This window comes from Hippopotamus amphibius, chromosome X, assembly GCF_030028045.1.
Source record: "Hippopotamus amphibius kiboko isolate mHipAmp2 chromosome X, mHipAmp2.hap2, whole genome shotgun sequence".
NCBI classification, from domain to species: Eukaryota; Metazoa; Chordata; class Mammalia; order Artiodactyla; family Hippopotamidae; genus Hippopotamus; species Hippopotamus amphibius.
The window spans coordinates 127,966,884-127,984,567 of record NC_080203.1 but is presented as its reverse complement, the minus strand read 5'-3'; the positions used below and the strand labels follow the sequence as shown (position 1 = coordinate 127,984,567).

The 17,684-nt window shown below is 38.2% G+C and overlaps 1 protein-coding gene across 3 annotated transcripts in view; it reads right to left on the bottom strand.

The window, feature by feature from the left end:
• ARHGAP6 (Rho GTPase activating protein 6) overlaps positions 1-17,684 on the bottom strand; it is a 476,412-nt gene that overhangs the window by 72,984 nt on the left and 385,744 nt on the right. For all 3 annotated transcript variants that reach the window (XM_057718706.1, XM_057718707.1, XM_057718708.1), the window contains exon 2: positions 12,607-12,766. In XM_057718706.1, the coding sequence (XP_057574689.1) occupies positions 12,607-12,766 (160 nt within the window). The remainder of the gene's footprint in view (positions 1-12,606; positions 12,767-17,684) is intronic.

The window sequence follows — 17,684 nt, the reverse complement described above, 5'->3', positions numbered from 1 at the left end:
AACCATCAGCTATTCCTCATTCCATGATACTGCTTTTATTTTTTTTATTTTATTTTTTTATAAATTTCTTTCTTTACTTATTCTATTGGCTGTGTTGGGTCTCCTTTTGCTGCGCGTGGGCTTTCTTTAGTTGCGGCGAGTGGGGTCTACTCTTCGTTATGGTGCACGGGCTCCTCATTGCTGTGGCTTCTCTTGTTGTGGAGCACGGGCTCTAGTTGCGTGGGCTTCAGTAGTTGCAGCACATGGGCTCAATAGTTGTGGCTCACAGGCTCTAAAGCGCAGTCTCAGTAGTTGTGGCACATGGGCTTAGTTGCTCTGTGGCATGTGGGATCTTCCTGGAGCAGGGATCGAACCCGTGTCCCCTGCCTTGGCAGGTGGATTCTTAACCACTGCGCCACCTAGGAAGCCCGATACTGCTTTTAAAACACATAAACAAAGCCTTTCTCAATTGTGATATCAGAAACTAAATGAAGGAAAAAAAAGAGCACTAAAGGAAACTCGAATATGCATTTCTCTCTTATGAAACCACTTAGTTTCCATTGTAGTGAGAGAAAGCCTACATTAACCTGCTTTACAGATTGGGCATAGATCAGTCACTTCCTTTTATTTTACCTTAGACCAGAGGTCAGCAATTTTTTTCATGTAAAGGGCTAGATAGGAAATGTTTTTTTTTTTAAAGATTTATTTTATTATCATTTATTTTATTTTATTTTTGGCTGCATTGAGCCTTCGTTGCTGTGCACGGGCTTTCTCTAGTTGCGGAGAGTGGGCGCTTCTTCATTGTGGTGCACCGGTTTCTCATTGCGGTGGCTTCTCTTGTTGCAGAGCACGGGCTCTAGGTGAGTGGGCTTCAGTAGTTGCAGCATATGGGCTCAGCAGTTGTGTCTTGAGGGCTCTAGAGCACAGGCTCAGTAGTTGTGGTGCACGGGCTTAGTTGCTCCGTGGCATGTGGGATCTTCCCAGCTCAGGGATCGAACCCATGTCCCCTGCATTGGCAGGCGGATTCTTAACCACAGCGCCACCAGGGAAGCCCCAGGAAATATTTGAGACTCCATGAGGCGTACAGACTGTCACAACTATTTAACCCTGCCACTGTTGCTCAAAAGCAGCCACAGACAATATGTAAATGAATAAGCATAGCTGAGTTGCAATCAGATTCTGTTTACAAAAACTGACGGTGAGCTGGGTTTGGCCAGTGGGCCAGTTCACTAACCCCTGCCTTAGAGCATTTGTATTAAAATGCTATCAAAATAATATTAATTGAACCTGATACATAAACAATACTCAGTTGATGTGTTCTGAATAAATGAAAAGTTCATGAAGGCCATTAGGTGTTGCTTAATTTCTCGACCATGGTCTCTGCATTTGTTTCCTGGGTCTGCTGTTAAAGACTGAGCCATTTACAAACTAGAAAGTCTGATCCAAGAGCCTATGCCAAGAGCAGCCCTTGACCAGGTAGACACATTCCATAATTACCTCCATGGGGCAATCTTAAGCTCACAGGGAAAACTCTATTGATATGATCCCTCCCACTGAAAGGCCTCCTGATTTCTACGACTAGGTTCTCTATAGCACCTTCAAAACTCCCTTTTTGAAATAGCTTAAGTTTAGAAGGGGTAACAAATTAAGCACATCAGTTATCGCATAAGGTTTATGTTAATCTTACTAGTTTTTATTTTGTGTGTCTCCTGATTGAATAGATATAGAGGAGGGAGGAGCCACAAGATTGGAGAAACCTAGGTTCCTGCATATCTGTGTGGAGCAGAGTCCACTCTCCCAATCCTCATGGCCAACCTGCATTGGATGGTGCCTGAGTAAGAAAGAAATTTTTTTTTTTTACTAGAAACTCTTTTATTCTTAACAAGTTCAAAGAAATACAAATCATTCTCATCAATATCATCATAACCTTATATCCTCTCAGTTGATGGTCCTTCAAGGGCTGACACCAGGACTCACACACAACAGAGAAAGAGAACTGGCCCAAAAGAAGCCAAAGTTCCCTACAAACCACTCTTTATTGCACCAGCCACACAATCCTGAATTCAATCATTTAACCATTTGCAATGTCCCTTTTGTCAGGCTCTGTGAAAAGAGCTCAGGTAACATCAGCCATTCACAAATATCTTCTCACATGTTCACCTGTGCTACAAAAAATGTGTTTCCTTACAGTGGCCATGTGATAGAATCCTGACCAATGACATGAAGAGAGCCATTCAGGGGAGGATGCTGTTCCTCAAATCAAAAAGAAGCGCTTCATATCAAAACCCCTATGTCCTATGAGATACACAAATTTTCCTTCTTGCTACATGGAACATGGTTTGATGCTTGACTGAGGTTATGAGAGAACAAAACAGTGCAAAATGCCTGCATGTAGACAATGCGAGAAAGAGGAATTGAAAAAAGAAAAGGTACCTTATAAGTTTTCTCAGCCATTTTATCAGCTATGAGCCTCTACCTATGCACTGTGTACATACACCTAATACACATCTTTCCTATGCATATGCATCAGTCTGTTCTTGGTATAACTGAAAACAAACCACTAGCTACAGAAAAAGGCACATTATCATATTTCACTTATACCAATGTTAAAAGTGGGCATAGACTGCTACCCAAATCCACTGTATCAATTACCACAATTGGAAAAAAAAAAAACTCTTTCCATTCCAGGCAAGGTTGGCAAAAAGACAGCATGGGCTACGAAAAAAGTTGGGAACTTCTAGCCTAAGAACTAAATAAACTGTTTGAAAAAGAAATGCTCACTGCCTCTGCCTGATGAATTTCTCCCCCCAACTAACTGATGCTGGTGTCCTTATAAGAAGAGAAGAGAGACACACACTGAGAGTAGAAAGCCACATAGAAACACAGACACAAAGAAGGAAGACAGCCATGCATGCAGAGGCTGAGATTGGAGGGATGCAGCTGCAAGCCAAGGAATGCCAAGGACGGCTGGCAACACCAGAAGCCAGAAGAGGCAAAGGAGGATTCTCCCCTACAGGTTTCAGAGAGAAACTGGACACCCTGATTTCAGATTTCAGGCCTCAGAGCCGTGAGACAATATAGGTCTGGTGTTGCAAGCCACCCACTTTGTAGTACTTTGTTACAGTAGCCCTAGGAAATTAATAGGTGATTTTTTTTAACATTTACTGTTTTTTATCCTAAGTGCAAAAATAGTCACCTATAATCCCTCCATCAAAGGATAGCTACTGTTGACACTGAGTGTCCACCCAGACCATGTGTGTGTGCATGTGTGTAATTTTAAAACTGGGAATATGCCTTGTTCGCATTATTTTATATTCAGATAGTCTTTATTTACCAGATTGACTATCCCATAGATGTCCCATAACTTAATTTCCTACTGATGGACATCTTTAGTGTCTAAGGCATCTACTTAGAAATATGTTCAAGCCATTAACCTATGAGCCAAAAGAAAATAGTAATAGATTTGCTATCCACATTTCCTCATTCAACTTCCCCTTAAGAATATGGATATATATATATGCATGCATGTATGTACAATGGTTTGATACATTTAGATATTTTATGTAGATTCTTTATCATGGGCACCCAGCCTAGGGCAACATGAGGACAGAAAGTTGGAGTGTCCTGGCCAAAGTCACAGGGAGAACCTCCCGGACAGGAATGCAGTCTCGTTTCCAATACTGTTATGCTCAATGCGCTGCTTTTAAGGCACAGGAACTACTTTTAGGATCTTTAATTGATCCACATAAGATGTTTGCTTTTTAAAAATAAGACTGAAGTGCAAGCCATTATCTTATAATAATTTATAATGGAGTATAGCCTGCAAAAATACTGCATCACTATGATGTGGACCTTTACCAGAAATTTATTTATGTTACTAATTTTTTTAACTGAGTATTTTCAATCAAATTTCTACTAGAATATTACTTAGCCATAAAAAGAAACAAAATTGGGACATTTGTAGAGACATGGATGGACCTAGAGACTGTCATACAGAGTGAAGTGAGTCAGAAAGAGAAAAACAAACATCATATACTAACACATATATACAGAATATAGAAAAATGGTACAAATCAACCAGTTTGCAAGGCAGAAATAGAGACACAGATGTAGAGAACAAACATATGGACACCAAGTGGGGAAAGCAGGGAGGGGGGCGGGATTGGGGTGGGATGAATTGGGAGATTGGGATTGCCATATATACATTACTAATAAGAAAAAAAAATCAAATATATGCAGTTTATTGTATGTCAATTGTATCTCAATAAAAGTTCTTAAAAAAAAAAATTCTACCACTAGCAGTTTCACTGCTGGTGAAACTACTTGCCTTCAGATAATTAGTTGTCTTCAGGAAACATGTGTTATCTATCCTTAACGAGACTGATCCATTCTCAGACATCTTAAGAGCAAATACATATTAAATTACACGTATAGGCATTATTCAGCTACTGATGAGTAATCTTGGCAGACTTCACGGAAGTTTGCCAGGTTCTTCAAATCTCCGTAATTGTAAAATATAAAAGTTGTACGTTGTATTCTGTCACTGACATAATAAAAAGCTGTCTTTTAGAAGGGAGGGTTGTATAATTTTTAAAAATAGCATATATTATATATATTCTTTAATTGACCCAAATAAGATGTTTGCTTTTTAAAAATAAGACTGAAGTGCAAGCCATTATTTTATAATAATTTATAATGGAGTATAACCTGCAAAAATACTGCATCACTATGCTGTACACCTGAAACTAATATAATATTGTAAATCAACTATACTTCAACTTAAAAAAATTTTTTAAAGATGGATGCTGCCACAGGTTCATCTTTTGGTTCACTCCTCTCTGACACATTGGCAGCTTTGGGACACGCAGACTGGCTTTTCTCACTTGAGACAGATCTATAATTCTTATTGTGAACACAGATCACTTTAAAATGAGGTGAGCGTCTGTCCCATAGTATCCTGATACAGGAAAATGGGGAGTCACATTAGGTTATAAAGGAAAAAAAGCTATAAAAATGAAGACACTTTAAAAAAAAGATTATGAACTACTTTCATAATAAAAAATAAAATTTCATTTTGTGTCCTTTGACATAAAGCATAATGAGGCAGGCACTAACAGTTCACAGTGATCTAAAAATCACTAAGAATAGTTTTCTACTAGAAATTTTGTTTTTAAGAAGGAAATTTTTATAGTGTTAAGGTAGTAAGTGGTTAGCCTATCTCCACTAATACAAGTATATATCTGTGAAATACATTCCTAGAAGTAGCATTATTGGGCCATTTAAAAGTTAGATGTTGCCAAATTGCCTTGTAAGTTGCTGCAGCAATTTTATTCCTATCAACAGCATGCTTGAGTGTCTGTTTTCCTAGAAAAGTATACTATCTACCTTTTGGAGCCATTCCAATCTAAGAGAAAAAAAAAATCTCCTGTTGTTGAGCTTGCATTTCTTGAATGAATATGAGGGTGAGAGCATTTTTACAAATATTTATAAATCATTTGAATTTCTTTTTCTGTGAGCTGCCTATAATTTGTCTACACTTTAATTATTGTCTCTCATATTAATTTGTAATAAAGTTTTGTATCATAGAGAAGTTAGCCTTTAGTTTGTCAAATGTGTTGTAAATTTCTACTTTATTTATTTACTTATTTACTTGTTTATTTGCCATATAGATGATTCTATTTTTTTTAATGTAGTGAAACAGGTCACTTGTTTTACATTTTCTGTGTAGTACCTTCCTATATGTAAAAATATATTAATATCTTGCTATGCTTTGTTTTGGTGCATTTATAGTTTTCATTTTTTTAAATCTTCAAATCTTTCTTCCACATCAATTTATTTTGATGTAAGGAGTAAGGTCAGAATCCCAATATTTCTCCTCAATGGTTGTCTTATTGTCACAAATACAACAATAATAATGCATCATTTCTCCCTGACAAGAAATGCAATATTTATGTCATAAGTCCTCATTTATTTTAGCTTAATTCTGAACTCTATAGTCTCAGATTGATCTGTCTATTGTGAAGCAGAAAAAAATATTCTTTTAATTGCTTCAGTTTTATGACATTCTAATACATGGATAGGGATAATTCCCATTTGACCACTTTTTCAGATTTTCCCCTGCCTACTAACTCTCATATAATTATTCGCCAAGATGATGTTTAAATCAATTTAGTGATATTACAAGAACAAATACTGTCACTATGTTTTTTGGAATCACATTCAGTTTATAGATAATTTATGACATAATTCACATCTTTATGTTATTGATTCTTTTTATTCGAGAAAAATATTAAGCCTTTTATATTTATTTCTAACTTTTCTTATTCAACTTAGATTCCATGGTCTGAGATTATAATCATTCCCTTGGATACTGTTAGCTTCTTATGGCTGCTGTAACAAATGACCACAAACTTAGTGGTTTAAACAACTCAAATTCATTATCTGACATTTCTGCAGACCAGAAGTCTGAAATGGGTTTCACTAGGCTAAAATCAAGGAGTCAGCAGGGTTGCATTCCTTTCTAGAGGCTCTAGGGAGAATCTGTTTCCTTGCCTCTTTTAGTTCCTAGAGGCCTCCTGCGTTCCTTGGCTCATGGCCCCTTCCTCCATCATCAAAGCCAGCAGCACTGCATCTCTCTGACCATTCCTCTCAAGTCATATCTCTCTCTGACTACAGATGGGAAATTTTCTCTGCTTTTTAGTACGCATGTGATTAGTTTGGACCCTCCCAGAAAATCCAGGATAATCTTGCTGTCTCAAGGACCTCAGTTGATCGATTACATCTACAAAGCTCGCTTTGGCATGTGAGGTAAATATTCAAAGGTTCCAGGCCATCTTTGAGGGGTGCAGTATTCTTCCTACCACAGATATACTCTCAACTGCCATGTCCCTCTCTACCATTATTGAACTCACCTAGAAAATCCTAACTCTACTGAGAGGAGATTTGGATGAACCAGGGCTGGGAAACTCAAAGTAAAAAATGGTGTTTGCTTTAGCAGTGTTTAGCTGCCCAGATGTTTACTTTGCAATTTAAATTCCCAGCTACTAACCTGAGATAGACCTTTTGGGCTGCCCTGCAATCCTGCAACATTCCTGGTCCAACAGCTTCCCTCTTTTCCAGTCCTCCCCTCTTTCCTCAAACCTCCAGGATCTCCTTCCCATCCCCACTCCTAGGAGATGAAATCATTTCCTATTTTGCTGTGAGTGAAGAGGCAATCTGGAGTGAAATTCCACATGCTCTCCCAGCATCTTCTAATCTACCTGTATCTATACCCATGTACCCAATGTCTACCTACGACTAAGGCTCAGAAGGAGGTTAAACTCTCTACCTGTGCTTTAGATCCCACCGCTGCAGTCTGGTCTAGGAAATGACCCCAGTAATTTCCCAACCTGCCAATCTCGAATTCTTCCCTCTCTATGGTGAATCCCAGCAGCTGCTTAATATGTTATATTATTATTCACCTGAGCCCTGGAAGTATCAGTCTCATAGAGGAAGAGGGTCCTCCAAACAGATACCCATAAATAAATTCCTACAGTCATCCTAAAGGGACAAAGAACAAAAATAGAGTATGCTTCCATTTTCACTGTACGCACTAATCTCATTAGGCTTTGTATCATTTCTTTAGGTTCTAGGCCCTGGCAACTATTTATTTTCCTGAGTAAATTATTCATACAGTGAATCTGACCCTGTTTAGAGCCTCCACTTAGGGGTTTACATGGAACCAAGCGGCCACCCTCGGACCAAAGCTGCCATCATAGCACTCAGCACCAGCCATGCATTTGAAGGATCTTGGTAAATATCCAATGTCTATAATCATCTGACCAAAACAATAGTTTCAGAACTCCTTGGTGATGTCTGTTTATTTCCACCCAGCCACACAATTCCTTCTCTCCTTCGTAAGAAATTATTTGTAAATCATTAGCTCCCATTTTGATAGAAAATATCAAAATAATTCCTGTAACCCAAACATCTTCGAACATCTTGATAAAACAAATCTTTCCCTGAATGTGCTAGGACCCACATAATCTCATAAATAAGCAATGGAGACAGAGCTTCTAGCAGATAAGGTTTATAAAATTCTCTGTTTGGTGAAGTTTATTTATTTAGTGTACTCTTTAAAAAGCAAGAACAAAGAGAAACATTAAATTAACTGGATTTAAAAAGAAAGCTACAAAGAATATTTGTTCCTTGATATCTCATCTGATGTGCATCCAATCTGGATAACATAACTTTTTAGAGTCATCATTTCCTTCACTATAAACTGAGTTTGCCAAAAACTTTTCTATTAAAAATTTTTCTTAGGAACTGAAAGAACATCTGTTCTTGTAAAAGGGATACAGGACTCTTGGTCCCCACCTGGGCCACCTTGTGAGTTAATGGGGAGGCGAGGGCAGATCTCATCTCCACCCTAAAGCCAAACCAAGACAAGATGAGGTAGAATGAGACTGTCCTAGGGGGAAGCAGCAACCTGGCCTGATGGTGATTAGCACTAATTTTTCACCAATTGCCAAAGGGATTTTTCTTCTTCCTTGAGCTGAGCGTCTCTGTGTTATATTAGTATGAGAAAATATAACAGAGGTAGGAATTTCTTCCTGTGGTTGTGGTGTCAAGTAGAGTATGATGAGAAAGCCAAAGGAGCCAGGCATCAGTCAGTGAAATGTGCCTGTCCACCAGCCCCTTGGCCTAATCTACCTCTCCCTTCTCTTGAACTCTTTCATGACCTCCAGCAGAGTCCGAGATTCCAGCTTAATGAATAAAAGTGGCACCTCTTGTCACTTCTATCTAACATAGTATTGGAAGTCCTAGCCACAGCCATCACACAAGGGAAAGAAATAAAAGGCATTCAAATTGGAAGGGAAGAGGTAAAACTGTCACTATTTGCAGAGGACATGATACTTTATATAGAAAACCCTAACGTCGCCACAAAAATACTATTAAAACTAATAAACGAATTCAGTAAAGGTGCAAGATACAAGATTAATATACAGAAATCTGTTGCTCTTCTATATGGTAATAACAAACTATCTGAAAGAGAAAGTAAAAACCAATCCCATTTAAAGTCATATTAAAAATTAAACAATACTTAGGAATAAACTTAACCAAGGAGATGAAAGACCTATACTCTGAAAACTGTAAAACACTGATGAAGAAAATCAAAGATGATACAAAGAAATGGAAAAATATCCCATGCTCTTGGATTGGAAGCATTAATATTGCTAAAATGGCCATACTACCCAAAGTAATCTACAGATTTAATGCAATACCCATGACATTTTTCACAGAACTAGAACAAATAATCTTAAAATTTATATGGAACCACAAAAGACCTGGAAATGCCAAAGCAATCTTGAGAGAAAAGAACAAAGTTGGGGTTTCACTCTCCCAGTCTTCAGAATATACTACAAAACTATAGTAATCAAAACAGAGTGGTATTGACACAAAACAAGACACATAGAGAGACGCAAGAAATAAACCCACATACCTCTGGCCAGTTTATCTACAACAAAGGAGGCAAGAATATACAATGAAGAAAAGACAGTCTCTTCAATAAGTGGTGCTGGGAAAACTCAACAGCTACACGGAAAAGAACAAGATTAGAACATTTCCTCACACCATATACAAAAATAAACTCAAAATGAATTAAAGACCTAACTATAAGACCTAAAATCATAAAGTTCATACGCAGAACACTCTTTGACATAAATCATAGTGATATTTTCTTGGATCTGTCTCCTAAGGCAAAAGAAATAAAAGTAAAATAAACAAATGGGGCCTAATTAAACAATTTTTTTGGCACTGTAAAGGAAACCATTGACAAAATGAAAAGACAACCTATGGAACAGGAGAAAAATTTTGCAAATTATATGACCAATAAGTGGTTAATATCCAATATATAAAAACAGCTCATACAACTCAACATCAAAAAACCCAAACAACCCAATTAAAAAATGGGCAGAAGACCTGAACAGACATTTTTCCAAAGAGGAAATGCAGATGGCCAAGAGGCACATGAAAAGATGCTCAACATCACTAATCATCAGGGAAATGCACATGAAATCACAATTAGATATCATCTCATACCTGTAAAATAGTTATCATCAAAAAGTCTACAAATAACAAATGTTGGCAAGGATATGGAGAAAAGGGAACCATCCTACACTGTCAGTGGGAATGTAAATTGGTACAGCCCTGTGGAAAATAGTATGGAGGTTCCTCAGAAAACTAAAAATAGAGGTACCATTTGATCCAGCCATTCCACTTGAGTATATACCTGGAAAAACAAAAACACTAATTCAAATAGGTACATGAACCCCAATGTTCATAGCAGAATTATTTACAATTGTCCAGATATGGAGGCAGCTGAAGTATTCACAACAGATGAGTGGATAAAGAAGATATATATATTTATATATATATAAAGAAGATCTTGTATCCCATTGTATATATACACATATGTATACAATGGAATACTACTCAGCCATAAAAAAAGAATGAAATTCTGCCATTTGAAGCAATGTGGATAGACTTAGAGAACACTAAGTTTAGTGAAATGAGTCAGACAAAGACAAATACTGTATGATATCACTTATATGTAGAATCTAAAAAATAAAACGAATGTATATAACAAAACAGAAACAGACTCACATATATAGAAAACAAACTAGTGGTTACCAGTGTGGATCGGGAAGGGAGAGGGGCAAGATTGGGGTAGGCGATTAAGAGATACAAAGTACTATGTATAAAATAGACAAGCAACAAGGATACATTGTACAGCACAGGGAATTATAGCCATTATCTTGTAATAACTTTTAATGGAGTGTAACCTGTAAAAATACTGCATCACTATGATGTTCACTTGAAACTAATAGAATATTGTAAATCAACTATCCTTCAATTTTTTTTATAAAAAGTGGCCCGAAGAGTCATCATCCAATGAAAATTTCTGTGTTGTCAGTGTTTTTGTGCTACTCTTTCTAGTTAACAAAACTGAGCCTCCTACTACAGAGGTGAATTGCTCAAGTTCACATGTGGGGGTGGGGGTGACCAGACAAGTCCTCATATTCTGGTCTTCAGACTCCCAAGCCAGTGTCCTTTCCATTAGCCACAGCTGAGCCGAGAAAACAGCCCCACCAGGACTGTTGTTGATGGAATGTGAGCACGAGTTCATGTGTATCTTAAGGTTGCTCAACCTCCACACTTGAGCCCTTGGGGCCCGACCATGCTTGCTGTGGGGGACTGTCCAGCGTACTGTAGGATGTTTAACAGCATCCCTGTCTTCTACCCACTAGATGTCAGCTACATCCTTCCTCCAAGCTGTAAAACTGAAAGTGGAGCCAGACATCGCTAAACTTTACCTGGGGATGGGGGAAAACCATCCCTGGTTGAGAACCACATATCTACATGTATGTGTGTATATATGAAACGAGTTATTTTATGAATATTCATGAATATCAACCCCTCAGCTCCCTAATAAAAGAAAACAAAGGAGAAGTTTTGCAGATGCTGAAATCTTCCTAGGCAATCTTCTAGCTTTCAGATGCTTGCTATCGCTCTCCTACTTTCCTTTAAGTTTTAGGCACAGCAGCCAATGTTGCTTTTTATGGCAGGTTTACTCTATTTGTATAACATCACAGCTTTTCACTTTACCTCAAATTACCTTTCTGTTACCCACTAATACACATTAAAAAGTACCTTTATACGGGCGGGGGGTGAAGGGGAAGCTGAGACAAAGCGAGAGAGTAGCACAGACATATATATACTACCAACTGTAAAACAGATAGTCAGTGGGAAGTTGTTGTATAACAAAGGGAGTCCAACTCGAGGATGGAAGATGCCTTAGAGGACTGGGATGGGGAGGGTGGGGGGGACTCGAGGGGGGGGAGTCAAGGAAGGGAGGGAATATGGGGATATGTGTATAAAAACAGATGATTGAACTTGGTGTACCCCCAAAAAATAATTAATAAATAAATAAAATTTAAAAAAAAAAGTACCTTTATAGAAGATGGTAAACATTCAGAAACAGGCTTTACAGATCAAAGAATTTCAAATACATACTTCTCATCTTTACCAGAATCAGGATTTGTGTTTGTAGAAACATCAGACAACCAGGCCTGCATTGGCTCCAGTGTCATAGTGGTGAACCCCAACAGAGACACGTGAGGTGAAAGACTGGATAAAAATGAGTTAACATTGGTATAATCACTGATTCTGGGTTTGCATAAGGTCAAATGACAAGTTTAACAGATTGTTAAAACATTCTTTTCAACTGGTTATTTTGAAATCATATTGAGATGGACATGGTTTTTCTCCTAATCCTTTAAGTTGACCTTCCTGAAACTTCTTTTTAATTGGTTGTGCTGAAGCCACGTAGACCGTTGAGATACACATGGCTTTCTCCTTTAATGCCCCAAGTCGATCTTCCCTTTAAATAAACATATTAGTTGACATGTAAACTGTCCCACTTGAACGCATCTTTCAAAATGGACGCCAATGCCAGCCAGTGACCCAAAAGCTGTAGCTAACTTCCTGTGTTAATGGTGGGGCTGAGGGGAGTCTGCAGCTTGTGGCTCTGGCAGAGCAGATGTTTGCCTTGCAGCATCCCCCATGTAATGGCAAATTGGGCCTTACCTTTGGGAATGGTGATCTGACAGCTCAGGTCACAGTCCTGCTGTAGCTGATAAAAAGCCACTTCCTGTAGCCGGGCTCGTTCCAGCTCTGAGAGGCTCTGGATGGGGACTGACCTCAGCCGCACGCTGCGGCCCGACATACTGTTCCAGGTGAAATCACCCTGCAGACCAAGGGGAAAAACATCAAGGGTCACACAGTAATCTATGACTCACAAACCTCAGCCTCTCTCTCGGTTGGTCATAAAGTCAAGCAAACTTCATTTTTGTGTTCCAAAATTGGCTCTCAATCCTTAAAATCAACACCACTCTTACTTAACTGTGGATTTTCTCAGTCAATTGCAAACATCAAAATCTGGAGTATCTGCTAGGTCACCTGATCCCATAAAATGATGCAAAGAAAACTATGTGGAAAGATGCTTCAAGGGTCCTGCTTCCTCTCTTTTATAGGAACACATGGGAACTTTTTGGTTTTTATTTCTCAGTAACAGGAAAATCTACTGCTAATTGCCATCGTGCACACTAGACATGGAAGGGTAAACGTATATTGATAGCCTACTGTGTATCAGCGACTGTGCCAAGGGCTTTTTAGTTACTTCTTCCAACAACCTTATGAGGCAGTTAGCATTTCTGACCTTATCTTAAATAATAATAAAATAACATTATATAACAATACAATCTAGTATATTTATTACATATGACACAATATATTATTATTTATAATATATACTTATGATACATTATTGTAATATATACTTAGGATACATTATGTTGATATTATAGTAATATATAGTATTTATAAATATAATATAACATAATATAGATGAAATTGAGGCTTAGGGAGGTTAAGTAATTTTTCTCAAACTATAAAACTTACAAGATTTGAAACCAACCAGGACTTGAGCTAAAAACACTTCGGCTTTTAAATTCTATGCTAAATTGTAACCACTGAGTTTCAATTTATAGCAGTCTAATGAGCTATTCTGATCACAGTAAGTATAGAGATATGATCAATAAAAACTACATATATTTATAGAGACATTTGATGCTAGAATATTCCACATCAAAGAATCAAGGCAAAGATTCCCACACACACACCTCTGATTAGACTGAGAATGAATATCTCTGCCCTTGATGCAGACAGTGAGAAAGTGATGACCTAAGAAACAATACCTCACAATCCTCTGAAACCCAATGTCCCCTCACTGAGGAGGAATTCCTGTGAATCACAGATATCAGCCAGGACACAACAGCTTTGAAGAGGTATCTGCAGTTTCCTCAACAATCAAGAAAAGTTCTGGGAGAAGGAATAGTACTGGGCCCCACAGACACTGCCAGGGATTTGTTGTGGATGTGCAGAACATTTAAGGAATCCCAGAAGACTTCACCATCCTCATTATCCACCTTAAAGAAGAGAGACAGAAAGACTGGCCCCACCTTTGTTCCCTACTGGTAGCACATTCCTGCCTAGAAGGTTCACTCCAAAGAGTGAATGGCACTATGTTAGTTCTTTGATATTGTTTTCCTCTTTATCTGGGATTTCATCTATTTATTTATTCATTCATTTAACAAATGGAGATACCATACTCTAGTAGGGGCAGAAAATAAACAAGGGTAAGTAAAGGATATAGTGTGTTAAGTAATGATAACTGCTAAGGAGGGAACAAAAAGCAGGGAAGGGGCCAGCAGTGTGAGTAGAGGACAGGGATTTACAGTATGAGATGGAAGGGCCAGGAAAGACCACACAGGGATGGCCATGTTTGAGCAGGAGTTAAAGGAAATGAGCAATTTTTCTTTGTTAGTCTTCACACATATGAATCTGCATCCAGTGGATAATGATGAGGACGACCAGGGACCCAGGAGGGGCTCAGGGAGCAGGATGTGGGAATGGGTCAGGGTCGAGGAGTGAGTAAATCTAGGCAAAGGGGGTAGGCGGTAGTCACATTTGGTGAACTGAAGAACATTCTTCCAGGCCCAGTGTATTTTGAATTTTTTTTCTTCTTTGTTTGCTATAGCCGGGCTAACCACAAGTTTAGCCAGGAATTGGGGACTTAAATCTTGGGTGTACCCCTCACTCACACCCTTTAAGCCTAAGGCACCACAAGGTACAATATCAGTGAATTCCTTTCCCCTCACCCCAAATGGGAAGTTCCAGATGAGTTGGTGATTTTTAAATATGAAGTTTAGGTATCTAAGGGACCCCACTGCTACTTGAAGTGTCAAAATGGAATTACATATCTATTCTTTAAAAGCATTTAAAAACATGGCCTCTGATGTCTCTAGTATCCGTAGCAGGGGTTGGCTATCTTTTTCTGTAAAAGGCCAGATAAATATTGCAGGACTTGTGGGCCAGGTGGTATCTGTCAAAACTACTCAGATCTGCCTTTGTGGCATGAGAGCAGCCATAGACAGTTCATAAATGAAGAGGTGTGGCTGTGTGCCAATCAAACTTCATTTACAAAAATAAGTGGAAGGCTGGATTTGGACAGTGGGCTGTAGTTTGCCAACTTTTGAACAATAGCTTATGACTGAAATACAATAAATCAATCCCTAGAAGATACATTTTATTTTTATTTACTATGCCCTCCTGCATAATTAATTCAAACAAAACTTAATGAGCACCTTTTACATGCTAAAAACAGTACAGAGGCTCGGGACTATCAAAATGACAACACAGTCCTTGTTTTCAAGGAGTTAAATTTTGGTAGGAAGAACACACTCAATCCATGAAATACAGAGATTATGATACTAGAAGTAAGTACTGAATGCAATGGGATGCCTAAGAGAAAAGGCTTTAACATCTATCTGAGGATCAAGGAAAGCTTTCTAAGAAGGCAGTGTTTCACAGGAGGTGTGAAAGTTGAATAAGAGGGGTAAGGGTTTGCTCTATAGAAATGCAACACTGGAAAAAACAGTGGGTGCCAAGGCAAATGAATTTGAGAGAACAGCCTTGTTTGGGGGAAATCACAAGGCTAGAAGGAAGGAAATGCCAGGAGGTGAAGCCATGCAGAAATCAGGGCCATATCCTGGAGGGCTTTCTCGGCAGCGTTGCAGTTGCAAAGTAGATTGGATTTTATTCAGCAGATGATGGTTAGTCATTAAGAAACCTTGAGTAAGAGAGGAACATGATCTGATTCGCATATGGGAAAGATGACTGGAAACACATTTCTAAAGGAATTGAGGGAGGGCACAAGCCAAAGATGCAGAGATCAGAAGAGATGCTGGGCTAGGTTTGATTCAAATTTGAACAGTCAGGTAGATACTGAGAACCACAAAGATGTTTGGGGACAAATTGCATGTAGTAGAGGGTGGGGAAGAAGTAATCTAGGATGACTTAAACATTTCTGGTTTGAGCAACTGGGAGAATGGTACACTAAATCACCAAGATGAGGAAGAGCAGAAGGGAATTAGGTTTGGTGGGGGGGAGAAGAAAGACGACCAAATTTTGACATTTTAAAACTGATATTTTATCTCAAATAAATAAATAAATAAAACACATTCCCAAATCTAGCAAAATAGAATCAGGCCAGTTCACATCTTTCTTCAGCCTTCATTTTCTTCTCCCAACTAAAACAGTTCCAACGCAATCAAGTAATACATTGTTTTGGAAACTGTTCACAAATGACACTTAGCATAATAAAAAAGTGAAGTGTGATCCTTTAAATTTCTTAGAGACCATTATATATCATAGTCCATGACTCTTAACTTCATAGACTTTTTAACTTCTTTGGTAAATTTGGAATTATTGGCCAAATGAGAGAAAAGATTTGGTCTATTTGTAATGACTTGTATTTATGTAGTTGTTTTCTCCTAAGACTTTAGTTCTTATAGCAGCTGATGGCTCAAGAGAAGGCTACAGCCAAATCCCAGGTAGAGAAAAGAGTGTGGTGCTTTCTTGAAAGCAGGGCAGCTGCATTGATCAGGCTTTGGAAGAATCATTTCACAAAGGAGGTAATACTGTCCCCAGAGCCAATTGGTTCTTAATCCCATCCTTAGCAGAGGGCTGAAAAAACAGTTTTCTTAGGGGAGAAAGGTTATCAAATAATTAACAAAGAGGGACTTCAAAGATATTTCCAAAGCTACCTATTATCACATGTGTGGCATTTAAAAAAATATCATTCATTACATTTTTGATTATGGGTAATGGATCAAGTTGTTTCATAATCCATTTGGCACCACAAACTTGAATAACTGAAGCCTAAAGCGTTCATACAGACCTGGAAAAGTCTGTATGGGCCACTCCAGTTCATTACCCTCCATCCCCTCACCCCTCCACCCTCCACTATCTCATTGTCTTTTCCTACCTGCCAATGAGCAGTCATGAATACATCAAATAATCTGCATCTTCCCCTATGTCCCAATATTCTCATCACTCCCAATCTATATTTCCACCATTGTGAATTTTAATGATTTTTTTTCAGATTAAGTACATGCAATTTCAACATTTTTTTTAAAGTTGGAAATATGTGAGGTCCATTTTTGGTAAATTATAAAATTAACACAATTAACTCACAGGGTAAAATCATATTCATTCACAGTATCTTGGGATAAAGTCAGGAGGTATCAGTGACTGCTCTAAATCACACAGAACAGTGTTCTTCATTTTAATTTTTATCGTTAATGCAATATGGACATGTTGATAATCAAGAGGCCTAATTTCGGAGCCAAGCACACATACAGTCAAGGAAATGTCACAACACAATGGCGGGGAAACTCTGCAAACATGTCTTAAAACTACAGTTGTATTGCTTTCTAAGGCATGATCATTTAGTGTTGGCTCACAATGAGTTATTTGGTCGAATGCATCCACCTTCCTAATTTCAATCCACATCATCTTTTAAAGTTAATTTGTTTAAAGAGCCCTTTCTCAAAACATTCATCCAAGGTTTATCCAAATTATCCCAAGGTTCAAATCAGAGTATTCACAATGAAGTACCTAGAAGTCTAAAATTTAACATTGTAACAGGGAAGAGCCAATTTTGACTGCATGTTGGATCTGTTTCTTTGACTTTAGCTTTTGCTTTTTGTTGCTTTTGTTATTTATAATCATACATAATGGCCTGCCTCAGGAAACCCTGCCCA